The 23483-nt window shown below is 48.1% G+C and overlaps 2 protein-coding genes across 2 annotated transcripts; both read left to right on the forward strand.

Moving 5' to 3' along the window:
* Window positions 1-35: 35 nt before the first annotated feature.
* Window positions 36-18011, forward strand: Spag5 (sperm associated antigen 5). The gene is given in 24 exon segments (NM_001044224.1): window positions 36-144; window positions 333-455; window positions 2476-3539; window positions 3644-3821; window positions 8380-8454; window positions 8617-8709; window positions 8779-8913; window positions 9084-9203; window positions 9452-9544; window positions 9631-9744; window positions 10007-10100; window positions 10274-10421; window positions 10501-10603; window positions 10857-10990; window positions 11121-11262; window positions 15261-15372; window positions 15583-15669; window positions 15930-16050; window positions 16144-16255; window positions 16636-16716; window positions 16872-17027; window positions 17108-17182; window positions 17290-17370; window positions 17699-18011. Coding segments are annotated over 24 exon segments (3564 nt in total). The 5' UTR covers window positions 36-93; the 3' UTR covers window positions 17771-18011.
* Window positions 18012-18741: 730 nt separating this feature from the next.
* Window positions 18742-22331, forward strand: Aldoc (aldolase, fructose-bisphosphate C). The gene is made up of 9 exons (NM_012497.1): window positions 18742-18834; window positions 19985-20108; window positions 20199-20410; window positions 20507-20561; window positions 20647-20807; window positions 20917-21000; window positions 21238-21412; window positions 21531-21730; window positions 21855-22331. Exons 2-9 carry the CDS (start codon window positions 19997-19999, stop codon window positions 21945-21947), a joined length of 1092 nt encoding a protein of 363 aa, NP_036629.1. The 5' UTR covers window positions 18742-18834; window positions 19985-19996; the 3' UTR covers window positions 21948-22331.
* The last annotated feature ends 1152 nt before the right edge of the window (window positions 22332-23483 follow it).

Consider the following 23483-nt stretch of genomic DNA (forward strand, 5'->3'; position numbering starts at 1 on the left):
CGCAGCCAATCCGGAAACGCGTATTGGGTTCAAATAGAGGCGGCGGGTGAATGTGGCGTTTTCGACTTGGTCAGATAAGTGGTCTAATTAAAGATGTGGAGGGTGAAAACACTGAATCTCGGCTTGTCGCCTTCGCCCCAATCGGTGAGGAGAGAATTTTCGCGGACAGGGCGCTACCTGGGCGGGGTGCGGGCGGTGCCGAGGCCGGTGAAGTCTGGCTCCCAACGAACTGGGGTAGCGAGAGGCAGTGTTGACCCCGCGGCCTAGCGGGTCGTGGGAAAACACTCTCAGAGGCTGAGCCCAGGTTTCCTCACACTCGCTTTCTTTCTCAGGGGAAACCAGCTATGAGAACTCCTCTCCGAGAGCTTAAACTACAGCCCGAGGCCCTCGCTGATTCAGGGAAAGGTCCTATGTTCTCCTCGCTGACCCCATACCTGCGCAGGCTGGATCTGAAGGTGAGATTTTAGCTTCACAACTGGGCTGTTTGCCCAGGCTCAGATGCTCAGAGGAACAGAGGGCCAAGGCTGGAACATAATTAATAACGATAATGAAGTCTTCTACTTCCGTGACATCCATTTACAGCTATTCAGGCCAACAGAGAGGTGCCCTGGGGTGGTTAAAACGAATCCACTGAGAACCCATATCTCTATTTAGCTTGGGTTCGGTTTTTGCTGTTTTCTTTGCCCCCTATCTAGTTTTTGACCTTTACCAAATTCCTGAGAAATACTTACACTGCCACATTTATGGAGAGATCTGTCTCCAAGAGTGAGACCGTGTCCATATATCCTATGGGGTCGTTAGAATTTTCCTGTAATCCAATACTTTAAACCTTGCCGAGTTGCTTACATTAATCTGTACTTTTTAAGTTAGAAGGTTTTCGGTTGTTGTGGTTTTGGTTTTTGGAGACAGGATTTCTTTGTGGCTGTCCTGGAATTCACTCTGTCGACCTGGCTGGCCTAAAACTCAGAGATCTGCTTGCCTCTGCCTCTCCAGTGCTGAGATCGAAGGTGCAAGCCACCACTGTCACCACCCAGCTTCTTTTCTACTTTTAGACTTAAGTTTTTTAAAAATGTTTTTTATTACTTGTCAAAGGACTTAGGAGAAATAGTACAAAGAGAAGGACTTGAGAGAAAGTACAAATTGCTTTTGTTAAATTTGTCAAGAAAGGAGTTTGACCCCCTGGGTTCTTTTTTTTTTTTTTTTTTTTTTGGTTCTTTTTTTCAGAGCTGGGGACCGAACCCAGGGCCTTGCGCTTCCTAGGTAAGCGCTCTACCACTGAGCTAAATCCCCAGCCCCAACCCCCTGGGTTCTTTAAAGACATTTTGTAGAACTACTTGGGAAATTGTCCTGAAGAAATTGCTACTATTTCCTCTTCTTGTAAGGAGAACCATGAAACCTACCATTCTTTCAAAATATGAAAGCTTGCTTTTTATTTCTTTGACCATGATTTTGTTATTTTATTTTATTTTATTGAACGTAGATGTTTGTGCTTGCTAGACAGATACTATACAACTAAACTATACCCCCATCCTATTTCATTAACTTTATCTATTCTGTCTTTAGTAAATCAATATTTTTGTTTGTTTGGTTGGTTTTGTTTTTTTGAGACAGGGTTACTTGGTTACTCTGAAACTCACTCTGTAGGCCAGGCTGGCCTCGAACTCAGAGCTGCCTCTGCCTCTGCCTCTCTGCCTCTCTGCCTCTCTGCCTCTCTGCCTCTCTGCCTCTCTCTCTGCCTCTCTGCCTCTCTGCCCCTCTGCCCCTCTGCCCCTCTGCCCCTCTGCCCCTCTGCCCCTCTGCCCCTGCCTCTGCCGAGTGCTGGGATTAAAGTATGTGCCACTCCCAGCTGGCATCCCTGAGCAATCCCTGAGTTACCCTTGTGTAACTCTAGATTCTGACAGTACTTGAAAACATCCCCCATTCTCTATTGGGTCTCTCCTACCATGTCTCTTGAGACGTTGGTTGAAATTAGAAGAGGGGGGTTGGGGATTTGGCTCAGTGGTAGAGCGCCTAGCAACCGCAAGGCCCAGGGTTCGGTCCCCAGCTCCGAAAAAAAGAAAAAAAAAAAATTAGAAGAGGGCATGGCCAGGTCATTTTCAAGCTAAGTCTACCATTGGCATAATAGATTTGCTTAGTCTGTTTATACTGTGGGCTGCACCTCCTTCCTATATGGATGGGATGCGTAGGAGCCAAAGTGCTTTCCTATCTTCCTTTTCCTACTGGTAGTTAACTTCTTCCTTCAGAAGAGATAATAAAGGGGTTGGGAATTTAGCTTAGTGGTAGAGCGCTTGCCTAGGAAGCGCAAGGCCCTGGGTTCGGTCCCCAGCTCCGAAAAAAAAAGAACCAAAAAAAAAAAAAAAAAAGAAGAGATAATAAGACTGTTTTTTCTGAGTTTGGATTTTGCAATGTACCCCCTGTTATATGTTGAGGGCTGAATTGGACTGCCTTTGTCAACTATTTTGTTTCTTTTGGCAGGAAAGGCGCAACAGCTCATCTCCAGTGAATTTTGTTAATGCAGAGAACTCATCTCCAGTGGATTTTGTCAATACTGAGAACACATCTCCAGTGGATTTTGACAATACTGAGAACAACTTCCTTTCAGAACAGTTCAGCCATCCTTCAGAGTACATAGAAGCTTGTCAGCGTGAATCAGATCTAACTCCTGAAAGCAGCTCTCCTTTCAACACACTGGAGAAGGCAGTGGAAGCAATGGATGATTTTGTGGCAGAACCAATAGATGACGGTATAGTTAAGACCATGGTTCTTTTACCCTTTTCCTTAGGGCAGCAGCAAGACCTGATGCTCCAGGCTCACTTAGATACCACAGCAGAGAGAAATAAAAGCTCTCTAAAAGAATCTTTGGGGCTAGAAGACCTGGTGGAAAAGGAGGCGGCACCTTGTGTGGAAGACAGCTTACCAGAAACTGTTGCTATCAGGCCTGAGCAACCCATCTCTCAGGACCCTCCATTAAGAGACAGTAACACTGAAGCTGCACCTGCGGGCTCAGTTCCTTCTGAAAATGTCTTGGATTTCACTGTGGCTTGTCTCTCTCCCTCAACTGTCTTGACCAAAGATTTCTCTGTCGATCATGTCGATCCTGGGGAGGAAACTGCAGAGAACAGAGTTATACAGGAAGTGGAAAAGAGTTTTCTCGCACTCCCTGAGGAGGCTGGATTGGGAGATCAGGCACTTGCTGTAAATGCAGAAGACGTCTCATCCTTATACCTGTCATCAAGTCTAGTAGAAATGGGACCCCAGGAGGCTCCAGGCCCAACAGCAGAAGATGCCAGTAGGATTCCTGACTTGGAGTCAGAGACTTGGATGTCCCCATTGGCCTGGCTAGAAAAAGGTGTGAACACGTCAGTCATGCTACAAAGTCTCCGCCAGAGTTTACCCTTTTCAAAATCTGTGCTTCAGGATGCTGCCGTTGGCAATACACCCCACTCCACTTATTCTGTGGGAACTTCCTTTACTCCTCCAGTGCCACTGGAAGTAGGCACCAAGGACAGTACTTCAGAGACAGAGCGCCTCCTCTTGGGGTAAGTGTCCTCTCCAAGCTTGCGCCTCTGGAGCTCTCATATTCTGCACCTGCCACTCGAATCTTAACCCCTCCCTGTCATCTTTTCTTCTTTTCCTGTGCTAGCTGCCGTCCTCCAGATCTGGCAGCCTTGTCCCGGCACGACTTGGAAGAGAACCTGTTGAACGCCCTTGTCTTGCTGGAAGTTCTTTCTCACCAGCTGCAAGCCTGGAAGAGTCAGCTGACTGTCCCGAGCCGGCAAGCTCAAGACAGCAGCACACAGACCGACAGCTCTGCAGCTGTGGTGAGAAGCTTTTCACAGAACTCGGAGGGTCCCAGGGGACCCTCTGCCAGCCGGAAAAGATATGCCTTACCTACAGGCTCAGTCGTAGAGTATCTATAAAAGCTGAGAACGTGAGCCAGCGATGGCGGTGTATGCCACCCCAGGACGTCAGATGACCTCAAGCTCAAGGCCAGTCGGGACTGGAGAGTTTGAGGCTAGCCTGTCTGTTTTTTGTTTTTGTTTTTTAAAAGCTAAAGATTGCTGGGCAGTGGTTATACACACCTTTAATTCCAGCACTCAGGAGACAGAGGCAGGTGGATTCCTGAGGCCAGCCTGATCTACAGAGTAAGTTTCAGGACAGCCAGGGCTACACAGAGAGACCATTTCAGAAAAAAAAAAAAAAAAAAAAAGGCGGAGATCTGGACACATCTTAAACCTTGGCACTTACTGAACTGAGTATATCCAGACTGTCCTCTTTCTCCATCCTCAGTTCCCAGTGCCTCTTGACTAAGGAAGAGCTTACGTATACTTCCAGTTCTAATTATTTATTTTTGGTTTTTCAAGACAGGGTTTTTCTGTGTATCATTGGCTGTCCTGAAACTCACTCTGCGGGGCTGGGGATTTAGCTCAGTGGTAGAGCGCTTACCTAGGAAGCGCAAGGCCCTGGGTTCGGTCCCCAGCTCCGAAAAAAAGAACCAAAAAAAAAAAAAAAAAAAAAAAGAAACTCACTCTGTAGACTAGGCTGGCCTCAGACTCACAGAGATTCACCTGCCCCTCCCTCCAGTGACTGCTGGGGTTAATGGTGTGTACCACCACTGCCTGGCCCCATCCCAAAATTTACAAGCCAGTCAAGGATAAAGAAAATCTTTGGACTGGAGAGATGGCTCAGCGGTTAAGAGCACTGATCCCTCTTCCAGAGGTCCTGAGTTCAATTCCCAGCAACCAACCACGTAGTGGCTCACAACCATCTGTAATGAGATCAGACGCCCTTTTCTGGTGTGTCTGAAGACAGTGACTTTGTACTCGCACACATTAAATAAAAAAATTTATTTATTTATTTAATGTGTGTGAGTACACTACACTGTCACTGTCTTCAGACACTCCAGAAGAGGAACTCAGGACCTCTGGAAGAGCAGTCAGTGTTCTAAGTCATCACTCCAGTCTCCCCCACTCCTGCCTTCTTATAGCTTCTTAGACTAAAATTCTTTATAAAAATATCTCAACAATAAAATGTTATACAAAAGGGAGTTATAGCAGGAAGTTTATAGTAAGTTCAGAGCAGTGTTTCATCCTATAAGCTCATTATAAGTTCAAAGCAACAGCTTCATATGGCCTCGCTTTATCATGGTGCACACATGTGGCCTCATCCTTGGGCCTAACCTAGAACGAATGTTTTTCTTTGATCATTATTTCCTTCAAGCCTATTTTTTCTTCCTAGTACAATTTAAGAGCCTGTGACACAGAATTCTTATTTGCAGTTTTTATATTGATCTGCAGGATATTTGTACAATTCCTTGACTGATGCCCCAGAATCATTAGGCTATTTAATGATGGCAGGAAAGGCACATCAGCAGGAAGAAGCATTTCTGGGGGTGAAGTCTGGGGCCCATGCCTCTCAGAGCACACCCTATCACAGCCATGCAAAATGGTGGGCCATCTCCACCTAACTCACTTGCTAGAGCATTTTCTACATGGCTTCTGACAGATTAGGACTAAACAGAGACCTTGTCTCAAACAACAACAACAAATTGAGAAGTTTAAAAAGATGTATTAGGGGTTGGGGATTTAGCTCAGTGGTAGAGCACTTGCCTAGCAAGCAGAAGGCCCTGGGTTCGGTCCCCAGCTCCGAAAAAAAGGGGAAAAAAAAAAAAAGATGTATTAGCCTGTCAAGATGATCAACAATCTAAGCATTCAAGAGGCAGAGCAAGATTAGACACAAGTTTGAGACCAGCCTGGTCTGTTTCATGAGTTTAACGCCAGCCTGAACTTCAGGAGGAGACTATCTCAAAAGAGAGAAGGGGGCTGGAGAGATGGCTCAAAGGTTAAGAGTAAGTTAGTTCCCCACATCCACACTGGGTACTCCTCAAAACTACCTATCAGTCTAGTTCCATGGAGATTCTGTACCACTGGCCTCCTGAGGCACTCACCCACACATATACACATAAGTAAAAATCATAGAAATAAACCTTTTTTTTAAAAGCCGGAAAAAGGTTGTTGGGTAATGATGCTCACAACCAAGCCTGATGCCTTGACTTTGGTCCCTAGAATGCACGTGGTGGGAGGAGAAGAATACTGCAAGTTGTCCTCTGACTTGTGCCTGTGCCAACAGTGACACATATAATAAAGGTATAGAAAACAATTAGCCAGCAAAAAAACAAGAACAAAAAATCCTACATAAGAGGTATGAGAGGAAAATATTTATTTTAGTATGTATTTGTTGTTTTCCCTTAAGATTTATTTTTCATGTACAAGTGCCTTTGGAGGCGTCAGACTCCCTGGACCAGCAGTCACAGTTGGTTGGGGGCATCTGATGTAGGTGCTGGAAGTCAAACTTGTGGAAAGTAATTTTAGGACCAGTGTTCTAGCAGGGCCTGTAATCTCAGTACTTGGCAGGAGTAGGAAGATGAGGAGTTCAAGGCCTACCTCAGCTACATATGAGCTAAGGGCCAGCAGCCTGAACTAGATAAGAGCCTGTCTTTTATTTCGTTATTTGTAGTTGTAGAATAGTGATAAAGAACACTGTTGTAGAGGTCTCACGCTGTGGCATCACAGGCACAGGAAGAAAGAGAGCAGTGTTGGGGAAAGAACAGTGGATGGACAGTCTCAGCATGTCGCTGTAACGACTGTGGTGACTGTTGGAAGGAGCAGTGCCCCAAACCCTCTCTTTACTTGCAAACACTACCAATGTAATTTTACCTTCCCCTTGCATCTGGAAACCATGGGTTCCTTGTTTCTCTAGCTGACCAGTTTCTCTCTCTCTTGAAACTTCTTTGTATCTTTTTTTTCCTGTCCTTGGCCTAATTTCATGTCCCCAGCTCTTCCTTTTACCCTTTTTCTCTGAAGCTGCCAGGTCCTTTGGGAGGCCACTGAAGCAGAACCAGAGAAAGGAAATGACATTCCTTCAGCCATTTGCCATCACCATGCGTGTCCTTGTCTCGTGGCTGCCTCTTCACATTAATCTCATCATCTGCCTGACTGCCCAGCTCTGAGCAGTGTGTGTGGCCCTGTCCAGAACTTGTGCGGTACTCAGTGCCTTTGCACACACTGCCATAGGAACCCTGAGGATGATGTGACTGCCACTGCTCAGCACTGCTACCCTTGCAGTAACCTGCAGCAGTGAAAGCTTCCTATTGGAGGCAGGGGCCAGCCTGGGCTATAGAGAGAGTTCCAGGACAGCCTGATCTACACGGGAAAACCCTGTTTCAAAACAAACAAACAAACAAACAAAAAAGAAAAAAAAAAGAAAGAAAAGAAAAGGAAGTTACTCTTTTGAACACAGTGTTGCTTTGTAACCAAGTGGTGTCAAACTCATGACCATGCTGCCTCAGCCTCCCTAGGGTTAGGATTATAGGATATGCTACTGGGTCTAGCTTCTTTTCACTAAAATTTTTATCTGCCGTAATGAAGTCAAATAGCTAAAATGCTAAAGTTAGAAATGGGTTGGAGATCGCTCAGTGGTTAGGGGCCTAGTATGGATGAAGCCCTAAGTTCATATTCTAGCACTGCAAGCAGGGAAGATGGATGGGATAGGGGCAGGGAAGGAGGTGGGAGTTAGAATCAGTTGGTAAAGTGCTTGGCGAGCAGGCTTGAAGACCTAAGTTTGATTCCCAGGAGATGGGTTAAAAAGCTGACATGGTGTGCACAAGCTTGTAATGGTGTAATGATTTATTTATTTATTCATTCATGCATTTAATGAATGTTATGGGTTTTGCCTGTATATGTCTATGAGCATATCACTTGTGTGCCTATGGAGGCCAGAAGAGGATTAAAGTAGTGTCCCGTCACCATGCCTGGCTGCATCTAACTTTTTATTTTTTAAGTCTTTAATCCCAGCACTTGGAAGGCAGAGGCAGGCAGATCTGAGTTCAAGGCCAGCCTAGTTTACAAAGCAAATTCCAGGACAGCCAGGGCTACACAGAGAAACCCTATCCCCCTCCCCTCCCCCAATTGAGTGTGTGTACAGTACACCATATGTATACAGGTGGCTGCAGAGGCCAGAAGAGAGCATTTGATCACCTGGAGCTGGAGTTACAGGGCGTTGTGAGCCACCTGACTTCAGTGCTAGGTCCAAGGGACTGAATTTGTGTCTTGTGGAAGGCAACCAGTGCTGCCAACCACTGAGCCATCTCTTCAGCCCTGAACCCAGCTGTTTACATGGGTTCCGAGTAGCCAAACACACATGGGTCCTCATGTTTACAAGGCCAGCACTTTACTATGTATCCAGGACTTCATCTGGTTGTGAGCGAACTTTTCCATCTCATAGGAATGGTTCTTGTAGCTCATTGGCATGAAGGTGCATTAGAGGCTGCTGCTGTATGTTATCTATCTAAAAAGTTTTGTTTTTTTTTTTTTTGGCTAGGTCACTAAGACACCTAAACATCTTCAGGACAGCAAGGAGATTCGACAGGCTCTACTGCAAGCCAGGAATGTCATAGTAAGGATTGCTTGAACTTGAAATGCTGTCGGGGACCTTACAAAGATAAGAAGTGCAGTATCCTGGTTTGTCCTGGATCAGGATGCCCCATCGGTCAGTGACTTTTCCCTTCATTTCCTTTCCTGAGTACATGGTCTAGCCTTGCTGCCTTTCCCTCTACAGCATTCATGGGGGCTAGTCTCTAGAGACCTGATGTCCTTGCTTCACCTGTCCCTGACACATGTGCAAGATGACAGAGTGACAGTGAGTCAGGAGGTAAGCATCGAAAAGTGTGATTGGGGGTCAGGAGGAAGGCACAAGCCACAGCATCTCCTTCTCTTGTAGTCTCAGCGTGCAGAGACCCTGGTTTCCTCCTGTTCTCGTGTACTGAAGAAATTGAGGGCAAAGCTCCAGAGCCTCAAAACAGAATGGGAGGAGGCACGGCACAGGGAGGAAATGGCCCTTAAAGGCAAGGATGCGGTAAGATGGCCGGCAACTGTCTGTGGCTGTAAAAGAACTCCACTTTAAGGTTCTATAGGAGGGACTCAGGGTGCCCTGGGAAGCAAGAACTACTGAGATGGCTATGGTTATAGCCTCTGTGCCATTTCTTCTGGTGCACACTGCGTCCTTGCAACCTTTTCCGTAAACAGGCAGAGGCAGTACTGGAGGCTTTCCGTGCACACGCTAGCCAGCGCATCAGCCAACTGGAACAGGGTATCACATCTGTGCAGGAATTCAGAGGCCTTCTACAGGAGGCACAGACCCAACTGGTAAATGTGTTTTCCTTTTCTGACATAGGATCTCACTATATATATCTAAGTTGCTATGTAGACCAGGCTGGCATTGAACTCATAGAGATCTGTTATCTTTGCCTTATGAGCACTGGGATTAAAAGTATGTGCCACACTCCCAGCTCAACTGCTAGGTTGAGGGCATTTTTGTTCTTGGGGCCCATGATGACTCTGAAAAGATGGTCACATACTCCCACTTAGCTGCCTCCTTAACCTCTTCCTTCCAGATAGGGCTTCACACAGAGCAAGAAGAGCTGGCTCAGCACACAGTGAGTCTGACTTCTGCCTTGCAGCAGGACTGGACATCAGTCCAACAGAATGTGAGTATTTAGGGACATCGCTACCACTCCCTCAGAGGCAGTCTGTTGTCCTTGAGTATGCTCTACTGACCCAGTTACTTTGGTAGTATGGGACATGGGCAGCTTTGCTGAGTCGGTCTCGAGAACTCACCAAGAAACTCACAGCCAAGAGCCGGCAAGCCCTTCAGGAACGTGATGCTGCAATTGAGGAAAAGGATCAGGTAACTTGGAGTGGGGGGCTGCTTAGGTCTGCTTTCTCTCAGTTTGCTTAGCTGTAAGATTATGGGAGCCCAGTTATTTCCTTTGATCTCAGCATCTTCCCTTTGGTGATTTGTCTTGTCTCTACTTGTTCCTGGGGATCAACTTAATTTTCTGCAGTGTTGCTGTTCTGGAGGTTTGCTCTGTTATCCACAGGAAAAGCTGCAATGAGTCCTGGGGTTCTTGACTCTGGAGGAACTGCAGGGAGGAAACTCTCTTTTCTAGGTTGTGAAGGAAGTGGAACAAGTCTCTGCCCATTTAGAGGACTGTAAAGGCCAAATAGAACAACTGAAGTTGGAAAATAGTCGCCTTACTGCAGGTGTGTGCATGTGTGCGGGGGTATAGACTGTTGGCCTGCTTGCTGTGTAGCAGGAGAATAAGGAGGTGCTATGAAACACTTGATTTGGGACAAAAGTGTGTGTGCGTGTGTGTGTGTATTTTGAGTCCTGGCTTAGTGACCACCATGATGTCATTAGGATACTTTTGATCTAGATCTCTCGGCTCAGCTGCAGACTCTGGCTAGCACAGAGAACGAACTAAAGGAACTACAGAGTCAGCATTCCCATTGTGTCCAAGACTTGGCCATGAAGGATGAACTGCTGTGTCAACTTACCCAGAGCAACAAGGAACAGGCTGCTCAGTGAGTTCCATTAGGTTATTGGGGCAATGGAGACCCAGCATAAAGGTCTGAGTGGGATCTAAGAGATGGGCTTTGGCAGGTGGCAAAAGGAAGAAACGGAACTGAAACACAGACAAGCAGAACTGCTGCAGCAGAAGGCTGTGTTGGCTAAGGAGGTACAGGACCTGAGGGAGACCATGGAGGTAAGCAGCTCAGCTTGGAGTAGGCTGCGGTGGGAGTAGGGGTCCGCCTCAGGACTGACTCTTGCCTGTTGGGGTTGAGGTGAAGTTTGAGACTGGACTGGAGAAAGCCTCTGCCCCAGGGTTTAAAGTTCCCTTCCTTCCTTCCTCCTTCCCTCTCTCCCTCCTTCCCTTCCTCCCTCCCTCTTTCCTTTTTTCCTTCTTCCTTCCTTCCTTCATTTCTCCCTGTCTTTCCTTCCTTCTCCCATCTTTCCAGTTTGTAGATGAAGAGAGTCAAGTTGCTCACCTGGAGCTGGGCCAGATCGAGAGTCAGTTGAAAGCCACACTAGAAGTTCTGCGGGAGCGCAGCCTGCAGTGTGAGACCCTCAAGGACACCGTGGAGAGCCTGAGGTAAGAGTGCTGCCCCTGCTCCCCACAGTGCTTTTTCCATCAACCCTTCCAGAAGCCAGAGTCTCTCTCTGGGGAGAAGTGTTCAGAGTAAGTCCCTGATCTTTGCTCACCTTTGGGGTCCTGCATTCAGGGCAGAGCTGGCCAGCACCGAAGCAAAGCATGAGCAACAAGCGCTGGAGAAGACGCACCAGCATTCTAAAGAGCTGTGTCTATTGGCGGAGCAGCTACAGAGTCTCACCCTCTTCTTAGAGGCTAAACTAGAGGAGAACAAGGTAGGAGGACACTTGGTTTCCTTCCCATATCTTTTTTTTTTTTTTTTTTTCGGAGCTGGGGACCGAACCCAGGGCCTTGCGCTTGCTAGGCAAGCGCTCTACCACTGAGCTAAATCCCCAACCCCTTCCTTCCCATATCATTAGGGTTTTTCTTTCTTTTTCATTTTAGTTGAGAATTGAACTCAACCTCAAATATACTAGGCAAGCACTCTTATCACTGACTCTTATTTCTATTCCCCAGTCCCCCAATTGCATCTTTTCTTATATAGAATAGACTTTTCTTTTTTAAGATTTTGTTACCTATTTATGTGGTTATGTGTGTGAGTCTAGGTGAGTGTATGCTAATGTGTACAGGTGCTCAGGGAGGCCAGAAGAGGGCGATGGATCCCCTGGAACTGCAGTTACTGGCTATTGTAATGTTCATATGGGTGCTAGGAACTGAATGATCTAGGATCCTCTGGGAGAGCAGGAAGCTGAGCTACATCTCCACTCTCTCCAACCTCTCCAGCCTCTCCACTCTCTCCAGCCTCCCCAGCCTCCCCAGCCTCTCCACTCTCTCCAGTCTTTCCAGCCTCCCCAGCTTCCTCAGCATCTCCAGCCTCTCCACTCTCCCCAGCCTCTCCAGCCTCTCCACTCTCTCCAGCCTCTCCAGTCTCTCCAGCCTCCCCAGCCTCTCCAGCCTCTCCAGTCTCTCCAGCCTCCCCAGCCTCTCCAGCCTCTCCACTCTCTCCACTCTCCCCAGCTTCCTCAGCCTCTCCAGCCTCTCCACTCTCCCCAGCCTCTCCAACCTCCCCAGCCTCTCCAGCCTCTCCACTCTCCCCAGCCTCCTCGGCCTCTCCAGCCTCTCCAGCCTCTCCAGCCTCTCCACTCTCTCCAGCCTCCCCAGCCTCCCCAGCCTCTCCAGCCTCTCCACTCTCTCCAGTCTCTCCAGCCTCCCCAGCCTCTCCACTCTCTCCAGTCTCTCCAGCCTCCCCAGCTTCCTCAGCCTCTCCAGCCTCTCCACTCTCCCCAGCCTCCTCAGCCTCTCCAGCCTCTCCACTCTCTCCAGCCTCTCTAGCCAACTTCTTTTTTTTTTTTTTAAGATTTTTTTTTTAAATTTATTATAAGTACACTGTAGTTATCTTCGGAGACACCAGAAGAGGGAAGAGGGCATCGGATCCCATTACAGATGGTTGTGAGCCACCATGTGGTTGCTAGGATTTCAACTCAGGACCTCTGGAAGAGTAGTCTGTGCTCTTAACCACTGAACCATCTCTCCAGCCCCTCTAGCCAACTTCTTATGCTTGCTTCATTCTGTGACTGTCAATGATTTAAGTTACCTTGAAGAACTTCTTTAACCTGTCACTTAGACCCTCTGCCTCCCAGTCATGATATATATCTCATTTCCATTCTCACCTGGCCTCCAGATGTTTCCATATCTAATCTCTTCTGTTTTCAATAGAAATCCTTTCTTCTTTTCTATTAAAAAAAAGAAAGTTGGGGTTGGGGATTTAGGTCAGTGGTTCGGTCCTCAGCTCCGGGGGGGAAAAAAAAAAAAGAAAGTTCACCTTACAGGAGAATGCCTGAGGTCACATGGACTTCATGGTTTCTTTCTATGCTCCTGATACTTGCTTTTTCTTAGACACTTGTATTAATTTCCTTTGGGTATTGGTATTTAAAGAAAGAAAGTTAGCCTAGCTTTTTTTTGGCTTCTCCACTACATACATAACGACAATAAGTTGTTGTTATTCAGCATTTAGAATTATTATATTTATTTAGTTTATTCAACAAATCGAGGTACAACCAAGATCCTCTTCTCCAATGGGGGCTGAACACAGACAATGCTCAGAGCCCTGCCATACGGAAACTGCAGGGAAGACAGTTGTAAAATTGTCACTGTGATTTATCTCCATGGACTACCGTGGGAAGTTAAAAGGAGGGCCATTTTTGTCTTTGAGAATTAGGATGTCTTTGCAAAGCAAGTGGCTAGCCCTGGCAATTGAGGTTTAGAAGTTTGTAGGGAATGGTAGGCACATAGGAAAGCCCACCAGACAGAAGTAACATGAAAATTCTATACAAAAAGTTATGTGTACTTTTTTTTTATAGTATCTAATTCAGCAAGACTTAGTTGAGATCTGATTAGAGCGAGAACAAGCAAGGTCTTGTATATAGAGTAGAAAAAGTCTGAAGAAATGGATGGGCCACGTTTTGAAGATTTGAACTAGTAATGCTAGGAGTAGGAGGGTTACAGAGAAAGGGATGGATGGAATGAGCCCAGCCGATACTTAGGATTTGGGGTTGGAGAGATGGCTCAGTGGATAAAATGTTTGTCATGCAAGCAAGAGGATGGGAGCGTGGCTCACCAGAACCCACTTATGTGCTGGCTAGCAAGACTAGCTAGCCATATTTGTGAACTCTTACCCTGCCTCAAAGAATAGGGTAGAAGAACGATTCAGATTCCTGTCATCAAGCCAAGTAGGGGCCCACATCTTTAATACCAGTACTTGGGAGCAGAGGCATGTGGATCTCTGAGTGTAAGTCCAGCCTTGTCTACAAAGTGAGTTCCAGGGAAGCGAGGGGAGGGCTGCATGAAGAAATCCTCAAATAATAACAAGAAAAAGATTCTGCTTTAGGTATGTGTGCATATGAGTGTGTGTGCAGTATGTATGTACACACATACATAGGTGCACACCACCACATAGATACACATCAAAAGAAGAAAATTAGGACATAGAAGTATCTTAGCGACTGATGGTCGTAAGACCATTGGAAAGTGGCACTGGCATCTAGGATAGCCTGGCGTGCTTTTCAGAGAATGGCACATTCATAGTGGACTTGTCTCAGCTTTGTGGGACATATGGCTTTGTCTCAGCCCCTTAGCCCTGCCATACAGCTCAAGAACAGCCACTGTCATGTCAGCACTGAAGGGAATGCGTCTTCCTGAAACATTGCAAAAGCCATTGGCAAGCTATAATTTGCTGCCTGTTACGATCTAGAACAGTAAATACTGAACTGGAAGCAGATTTTTGAGAGAGCGAAACAGTGAAAATGGTAAACTTAGCTTTAAGCACAGTAGTTTTTAATGTGGAACATTCTGTGATTCTTTTTTTTTTTTTTTTATAAGTCTTTTCTTTGGGCCCCGGAGACTGGGAAAAAGTCCAGTTGAATGAAAGGGATTGAAGAGTCATTCATGTGGAAATGATGGTCTGAAGTGAATGTTTTTGTAGAGTTCTAGAAGCAAAGCGCTCAGGGTGGAGACAGGGTGAGAAATGGACTGAACCCCAAACAGGTGTGTGAGGTCCAAGAGTTAAGGAAAGACCTGTGAGTTAAGAAAAGAAACTTCCCAAAGGCCTGTCTGTGAGGAACAGTCATGATCCAGAAGAAAAGTTTCCCAGAGTGCCTGGTCATCAGTATCAAACAGGAAAGTAAGAGCTGGAAAGAACCCGTTGTATTTGAAAGGAAGGATGCCAGGCCTGCAAAGAGGGCTTAGTGCTTAAGGGCACATACTACATACTGTTCTTGCAGAGGACTTGAGTTCAGTTCCCAGCCTCATATTTGACTGTCATTACAGCCTCAGGGCATCTGTCCTCACTCATGTGCACAGACACAGAAAATACTAATAAAAGTGGTCTTTTAACTTTTTAAAAAGAATGCTTTGAAAAAGCAAGTAAGGATGTCAGTGGTGTACTGCTGACAAGAGCTTTGGCTGCCAAGGCCTGGGCTATGAGGTAAGAATTACAGGCCTGCCTGCCTGCCTGCCTGCCTCCTTCCTCATTGAATAGAAGAGAAAGGACAATACTCCTTAAAACATTTAAGGGCTTTTTTTTTTTTTAATTATTGTTGTTGTAGTGGATGAGACTTAAACATAAACATGTTCAGGGGAAGGGCATTCATAGGAAGCTGGAGAGAGAACTGTAAGGTAGAGCATGGATGCTCACCCTGGAAGGACAATTGGGAGCTCAGAAATCATTCTAAAGTACAGCTGAACAGCTGATTATTATTTCTTTCTTTGTCCTTAGGCAGAATCAGACATCATTCTGCCCAGCACAGGCTGTGCTCCAGCCCAGGAACACCCTCCTTCCAGTGATAGCAGCGTCTCAGAACAGATCCCGACAGCAGTGGTAGATGAAGGTTAATGACCGTGGCATCTAAGGGAGGGGAAAGTGACCCTGCTGTTGATCTCAGCCAGTACAGATGCACACTGCTAGACGTGTCTCTCTACCCCCTTTCTATGGTGGTGGTTTTTTGTTTTTGTTTTCTACTTAAGAAGTAGGGTCTCATGTAGTTCAGGATGGCCTTGAATATATGTGGCTGAATATATCTGACTTGATTTTGCTTTAGTGCCAGAACCAGCTCCTGTGCCATTGCTTGGAAGTGTTAAGAGTGCTTTCACCCGCGTAGCCTCAACAGCTCCCTTTCGGCCTACAGGTTAGGATGGGCTCCAGGGACCATCCCTCATTTCTCAAAGACCTGGTAGTGATGTGCAAAGACAAAAGCAGTCAGAAATGCTTTGCTCTAAAAACCTCAATTCTACTTGGGCTCATTTTATTCCTGTCTTTTGGGATCTGTAATGTTCCGGATAGTTAAAGCTTGTGGGTGGGAAACATAAAGTTGTGGAAACAGTAGTCGTGTATCCCGTCCTAGGCAGAAGGGCTATGCCTCTGTCTAGAACTTTGTCTGTCTTTCAGAGACCCCAGCCCTGGAGAAGAGCCTGGCAGAAATGAGTGCTGTGTTACAGGAGCTTCAACGCCTCTGTGCCCTGCTGCAAGAATCTAAAGAGGAAGCCGTTGGTGTCCTGCAGAGGGAAATGTGAGCCGTGTACAGTGTTGATGGGGAGTGATGAGAGCAGCCCTCGTGCCAAGGGCAGAGTACAGGAATGATGCCAGATCCTCCTCCCCACAGCTGTGAACTGCACACAAGACTACAGGCCCAAGAAGAAGAACATCAGGAAGCCCAAAAGGCAAAGGAAGCAGACATAGAGAAGTTGAACCAGGCCTTGTGCTTGCGCCACAAGGTGAAGGAGGGACCTTAAAGTGGGGCGATGAAGAACTGGGGCAGCTCTGCTGGCCCATTGGGACCCCCTTTCTAGGAATCTAGGTAGTGGGGGGTTTCCAACCACTGCCCTAGTTTTGCCCTTTTGGGGTCAGACATTTCATATCTGAGAATTAGTGCTGGGTTGACCTGTCTTCTCCAAGCAGACCCAGGAGAGAAGCCCAGAACTGAAGCAGAGTTCTGAAACCGAGATGTGCCATGCCGGGCTTGGTCCTCAGTAAGAAGTGGACTGCTATGAACTAGTCCCCAGGGCTGAGCATGGCTCAGGCATTCTGTCCTGCCTTCTGGCAAGGGCTGAAAAGAAGTAAGCCTTTCCTCAGTGCTTCTGTCCTTTCTTCTCAGAATGAGAAGGAACTCCTGGAAGTGATACAGAAGCAGAACGAAAAGATCCTGGGGCAGATAGACACGAGTGGCCAGCTCATAGTACGTTCGTTCCTCTTGATGTTATGGTGGTGGTGGTGGTGGTGGTGTCTCTGCTTCTCCTGCCTGATGGAGGAAGGAGAGAAAGAACCCCTGAGCATTGTTGGGTTGTCTCCATTACCCATGAGTGCTGTTGGGTTACCTCTGCTTGTTCCCAGAACCTCAGGGAGGAGGTGACCCAGCTTACACGTTTACTTCGGCGGGCAGAGACAGAGACTAAAGTGCTCCAGGAAGCCCTGGAAGGCCAGGTAGATCCCAGCTGTCAGCTGATGGCTACTAACTGGATCCAGGAAAAAGTGTTTCTCTCGCAGGAGGTAACTCAGAGCTAACAAAGGATCTGTGCACACAATGGGGACCTCAGGCTGTGCCCCTATTAATGTGGACATATTTATAGGTGAACAAACTGAGGGCTATGTTCCTGGAGGTGAAAAATGAGAAGAAACAGCTGATGGACAAGTATCTGAGCCATGTATGTTCTGTTTCCTTCCACCACAATCAAACACCCTGTCATTACCTCTGACCTCTCGAGCTGTGTTCTTTTAAGTGTAGGGTTTATGAAGCCTGTTTGCATTTTAGAGGCACATCCTGGAGGAGAATCTTCGGCGCTCTGACACAGAGTTAAAGAAACTTGATGACACAATTCAGCATATCTATGAGGTAAAAAATTCAGCATATCGGGGCTGGGGATTTAGCTCAGTGGTAGAGCACTTACCTAGGAAGCGCAAGGCCCTGGGTTCGGTCCCCAGCTCCGAAAAAAAGAACCAAAAAAAAAAAAAAAAAAATTCAGCATATCTATGGGGTAAAAGAGAGGGAGGCAGCGGGGCCTGGGCACAGGAGATACTGAGGAGTGCAGCTCTGGATCTCAGCCTGTGCTGGGAGCGGGGCCGACTTCTTACAGTGGCTTTGTCTTCTCTTCGTCAGCATCCCACCCCAGGGGCTATGGCTTTAGGCTTATGAGTCAGAGCTGTTTTCTGTCTCTTCCCAGACTCTGTTGTCTATCCCAGAGGTAGTGAAGAGTTGCAAGGAGCTACAAGGATTGCTAGAATTTCTGAGCTAAGAAAGAAGATACTGGAAGGCAGTGGTGTGTACCTGTAGTCCCAGCTGCTCCAGAGGCCGAAGCTGAGGACCGCCTAATCCCAGGAGGTTGGGACTAACCTGACATGGACAACACAGCAAAAAACCTGGAAGATAATTCCACTCCACTCTGGTTTCCTTCAGGATCCCTTATCCCAATAATAAACCAATTGGCATGGAGCCGACTATGTTTTATGCTATTTAAATAAAGTGTATTTAATGTAGTCCTTCCAGTCCACTGAATCTAATTTTGGGAGTAGGGGTGGGCAGGTGAAATCATGGAGGCAGATCAGCCCTCCAGCCTAGGCAGCCTTCACTTCCTGCGGCAGCTAAAGCCAGGGCTGACTGCTTTTCTTCGCTTGATTCTCTTGCTTCCACTCTCCCCTCCCCCCCAAAAAAGGGCAATGGACTGCCTGTTCCCTGGATCACTGCCTGTGGGGAACAGAAAAGACTTCATTCACTTACTTTCCCCATTCGGCCCACCCGCCCCCGCCCCCCGGGGCAGGCACTGGTAAATATGGGGCAGAGCATAGAAACTCAAATCCATTATTCCATGCCTTGAAGTGGGGCAGGCAGCCTGTTAGGTGGGCCTCTGTCCTACCTCCCATCTACTGATGTTTAGATGTCTCTCCTCTAAACCAGGCTTAATCCCCAACATTCCGCATAATGTGAAAGCATTTGCCTTTCACAGCAAAAGACTGATTATGGTAGAGACAAACACAAGTCCATCTCTTTCCTCTAGGGTTCTAGTGGCAGGGTTCCATGATGAGGGAGGGGCATCGTCTTTTACAAACCTTGGGGACCCTGGCAGAGAAGTCACTCCACCTCACTACTCCACCCCTGAAGGCGTGGCCTTACCCTAGACCAGTCCTGGGGAGAGGGCGGGACCAGGATGGGAGGTGTCTGTCACGCCCCCAGGGAGTCACGTAGCTCTGCGGCATCTGCTGCTGCCTTATTTACTCCAGCTTGGACTGAGCTACTGTCTGTTGCTAACCAGACCAAAGTGAGCTGTGCCTGTGGCTCCGGCCGCTGACTGACTGAGTATAGGTAAGGTCCCGGGTGAGGCGGAGATGCCCCGTCCCCGTTTGTCTTCCCCTGCTGTCCTTGCCCTGCTCCCTAGGACCCTAGCTCCTCTGCTTTCTGTGGCTCAGGAAAACCCTGCTTCTCTCCTTCCCCCTCGCTCTCCTTTCCATTTCCAAGTCTTCCTCTGCCTCCAGAACTTCACTGGGGTCGGTGTATCCCACCTAGGGTATTTTAATCTCAGCCCCTTCCTGGTCCTTCTAGGCTTGTCCCCAGGTCTAGGAAGAGCATCAGGACTGGTTAACCTGTATCACACCACTATCTAGCTCATCTCTCCCAGGTCTCCTTCCTGCTTTTCCTGCATCTCTCCCTCTTTCCCATAATCCACTCACTCAGCCTTAATTCCTCACCTCTGGATCCCTACTAGGAGTCTGAGTTGTGGGGGACCAAGCCTCCCTATTCCTGTGCCTCTTATATGACAGAATGCTTCTGGGTACTAGAGATGATCTGGTGATGTCCCTTTCCCGTCCTCTCATGTTTGTTAACACTGCTAGTCTCTTTCCTACCACACTTGCAGCCCCTGGGGTCGATCTCCAACATAGGTAGGGGAGTAGGCAGTAGCATAGACTGTCAGGTTTTCAGTACAGCTGGGGCTGTCACCTGTACCACTGCTCCTCTCTGACTTGTCCCCTGCCTTCCACTAGACTTGGGAAAAGATGCTGCCTCCTAACTGTCTCATTCACAAATCTCCAGAAAAAGTGATCTCCCCCCCACCCCCACTTAGGGACCCTTTTGAAGAAAAGAAAGGGAAAGCAGGAAAAAAGCAAACAGGTTTTCTGTTTACCTCAGGAAGGGGCCAGATTCAGTGAAAGAAGAGCTGGCATCTTGACCTGGCAGCAGTTTCCAGGAAGACCTATGGCTTCAGGGCTGCCACCTCCCATCCCCCATGCTGCATCTCTCCTGGAGCTGGGAAGGGTGCCCACCAGGAACAAAAGGAGATGTGGGAACTAGGGCCCTAACTCTGTTAGCTGTCAAAGAGATTGATACCACTTTGATGCCCAGGCCCCAAGCCAAAGGCTATTCTGCTCCCAGCCTTGCTTGCTGGGAAGCCTGTTTGGTTAGGAGAGGAAGTAGAAGGTAGTTGGAGTCTAGCGCTTATGTCTTGTCTCCGTTCCAGACAACTGTCACCATGCCCCACTCATACCCAGCCCTTTCTGCTGAGCAGAAGAAGGAGTTGTCGGATATTGCTCTGAGGATTGTGGCCCCAGGCAAGGGCATTCTGGCTGCAGATGAGTCCGTGGGTAAGTAGGAGCCCAGGGTCAGGGTTGAGGAGAGGTTGCCAGGGAGCTCTAGCCGAAGAACAAGTCTGTTTCCCCTTTGCTTGCTTCTAGGCAGCATGGCCAAAAGGCTGAGCCAAATTGGGGTAGAGAACACTGAGGAGAATCGCCGACTGTACCGCCAGGTCCTGTTCAGTGCTGATGACCGTGTGAAAAAGTGCATTGGGGGGGTCATCTTCTTCCACGAGACACTCTACCAGAAAGATGACAATGGTGTCCCCTTTGTCCGCACCATCCAGGAGAAGGGCATTCTCGTAGGCATCAAGGTACATAGTCCCTGGCCATTCCTGGGGGCTAGGTATGGAAACTGATGTATATAAGAGAGGTGACAGGCCAGCCCTTCTACTTAATTGCCCCTGCAGGTTGACAAGGGTGTAGTGCCTCTAGCTGGGACTGATGGAGAAACCACCACTCAAGGTACATGGTGGGTGGGTACAGGGGTGGGACATGTTGATGCTGGCAAGATAGGGGCAGGGTGGTGAGGCTGGCACTGTGTTTTCAGGGCTGGATGGACTCTTGGAACGCTGTGCTCAGTATAAGAAGGACGGTGCTGATTTTGCCAAATGGCGCTGTGTGCTGAAAATCAGTGATCGCACACCCTCGGCACTGGCCATACTGGAGAATGCCAATGTGCTGGCCCGCTATGCCAGCATCTGCCAGCAGGTGTGTGCTGGGGTTTGGGTGCTTAGATGAGTGCCCCAGGGCCTGGTGGAGATGAGCTTTCATAGCTTTCTCCCATCCTCTCTCCAATTAACCCTGCTCTTGCTTTCAGAATGGTATCGTGCCCATCGTGGAGCCTGAGATCCTGCCTGATGGAGACCATGACCTCAAACGTTGCCAGTTTGTTACAGAGAAGGTAAGGCCGCAGCTGAGCTCAATCATGGCTGGGACAGCCTAGCAGGGGTGCTGCTACCCCAGCCGTGCTAAGATCCAGGCACTCTCCCCCTTAAGGATCTTTGCTGATTCCAAAGCAGGCTTGAGAGAATAAGCCTGTATGAAGCCCTTGGTTTCCTGTACCCACCTCCCCCTGGTTGGGGAGCGCGGTGCAGTAGGCAGTGGTCTCAGCCCTACATAAGCCTCCTTTGCTCCCCAGGTCCTGGCTGCTGTGTACAAGGCCTTGAGTGATCATCACGTATACCTGGAAGGGACTCTCCTCAAGCCCAACATGGTGACCCCTGGCCATGCCTGTCCCATCAAATATAGCCCAGAAGAGATCGCCATGGCAACTGTCACTGCCCTGCGTCGAACTGTGCCCCCAGCTGTCCCAGGTACTAAATTGCTCCTATCCCTTCAGGTCTGACTTCAGGTTCTTCGGTGACACTGGGATCCTTTATCCTGGACAAAACAGAGAATGATCAGTCAGTCTGTCTTCTCCTTCTACTCCAGGGGTGACTTTCCTGTCTGGGGGTCAGAGTGAAGAGGAGGCATCACTCAACCTCAATGCCATCAACCGATGCTCACTTCCCCGGCCCTGGGCCCTCACCTTCTCCTACGGACGTGCCCTGCAGGCATCTGCACTCAGTGCCTGGAGAGGACAAAGGGATAATGCTGGGGCTGCTACTGAGGAGTTTATCAAGCGGGCCGAGGTAGGGAGCTAGAGGTGATGACTGGGGAGGGATTATGTGTACCAACCAGAGGTCCGAGACTGGGCAGTATTCCACATCTGTGGTCTGGCCCAGTCTGCTCATCTAATCCCATTTCGTTTTGCAGATGAACGGGCTTGCAGCCCAGGGCAAATATGAAGGCAGTGGAGATGGTGGAGCAGCAGCACAGTCCCTCTACGTGGCCAACCATGCCTACTGAGGCACGCTTACACGACCTGTAGCCCTTGGCCTAGCAATGCACATCCCATTTTGCCTATAGTCACAGCCAGGGCCAAATAGCCGTGCTGAACAGAGATATCTTCATCCAGCACCAAGTCATCTCGCATCCCACAATGCCTCACATTGCTGCACTGGAGACCACAGGATGGGAGGGTAGAGAGGCCCGTCCATGTCTGAGGATGGAGAAACTATTTAGAAGTCAGAACAGAACCTTTCCCCTGTCTCCACCAGTCCTTACAGTGTCCCTTGATGGTGTAGTTTGTCCTTGGGCTCTGCTTGCTGACCTTCTCTCTTGGGATCGGGATGTGAACCCTGGCCCAGACTCACGCTCTGAGTACATAGTGAATAAACGGGAGCAAAACACAATGCGCCATTCTGTCTGTCTGTCTGCTGCACACACCAAAGTCTACCTCCATGTGTGTGATCTCTTGCTGATCCTATCTCAGAGCCCTCTGACGGTGGTGGTGGTGGTGGTGGTGGTGGTGGTGGTGGTGGTGGTGGTGGTGAGGTGAGATCTGGGTTTTACTGGGCTTCAAGTTTGTGGAGGAAGGTTTTACCCAGTTCACCATGCCCAGCTCAGGCTCCTACCTGATGATCTCCAAAGCTGAAGTTGTAAAGGGGGTGAGGGGTAACAGGTCTTCCAGGGACTGACACTGGACTGCAGCTCCAGCACGATGAGAAACTCCTCAGACAGATTTTGTGCAAGGCTCAAAGGGAATCAAGAGGACAAGCAGGGATCAGAGTGGGCCAGTTCTCTCCCATCTCAGAAGAATGTGCACTTAGGCCCTTTCCAATAAGGAAACCTTCCAAGACTCGGGGCTGCAGAATTAAGTAGGGGTCTAGGGGTTTGCTAAAGGCTATGACCCACTTCCAGGTAGAGAAGGGATTCATCTGAGGGTCTGGACAAAGTTAGAATTGATAGGGCTTTGTGGTGAATGATCACCACTGGGCTAGAGTGTGAGGTAGGGTGACAGTAGACAGCTGCGAATTGGAACTATCATTGACTCTCTGCTCTGTGTGGCCTGACCTTATAACAAAAGCAGCTAACTCAGCAGTTTCTGTGTGCTTCCGCCAGGCACTATTCTAAACACTATTATGTGCATTAACAACGCTCTGTAAAGTAGATACTGTTGTCCTTTTCATGGAAGGCACAAAGAGAGGATGAGAGGTTGTTCAGTTAGGATTTGAACCAGAGGCATTACTATACAGAGTCTGAAGTCGCTCAAATTGGAACAGATTTTTAAATCCTAGAAGCTCGACGTGGTGACCTGTGCCTATAGTCTCGGCTACTTGGGAGGCCAAGCATTAGGCATTAGGGACGGATCACTTTAACCCTCTGGATCATATAGGGAGATCTATCTCAACACTAAAATAAAATTAATCGCATAGTAGTCAGTCATGCTAAAAAGTTACCATTTTGTCAGTTCTCAGTTCTGTCTTTAAGCCTTGAAGAGCTGGTGTTCTGAAGAGTTGACCTATGTTAGAAATGACATTAGAAGGCTTTTCGGAAGTCAGG

Source organism: Rattus norvegicus, chromosome 10 (genome assembly GCF_021556685.1).
Source record: "Rattus norvegicus strain SHRSP/BbbUtx chromosome 10, alternate assembly SHRSP_T2T, whole genome shotgun sequence".
Classification (NCBI taxonomy): Eukaryota; Metazoa; Chordata; class Mammalia; order Rodentia; family Muridae; genus Rattus; species Rattus norvegicus.

Coding starts and splice junctions, on each gene's coding strand:
- Aldoc (NM_012497.1), top strand. CDS start 19,997: ATGCCCCACTCATACCCAGCCCTTTCTGCTGAGCAGAAGAAGGAGTTG. Junction 20,808..20,916: donor ATGCCAGCATCTGCCAGCAG/GTGTGTGCTGGG, acceptor TCTTGCTTTCAG/AATGGTATCGTGCCCATCGT. Junction 21,001..21,237: donor GCCAGTTTGTTACAGAGAAG/GTAAGGCCGCAG, acceptor TTTGCTCCCCAG/GTCCTGGCTGCTGTGTACAA.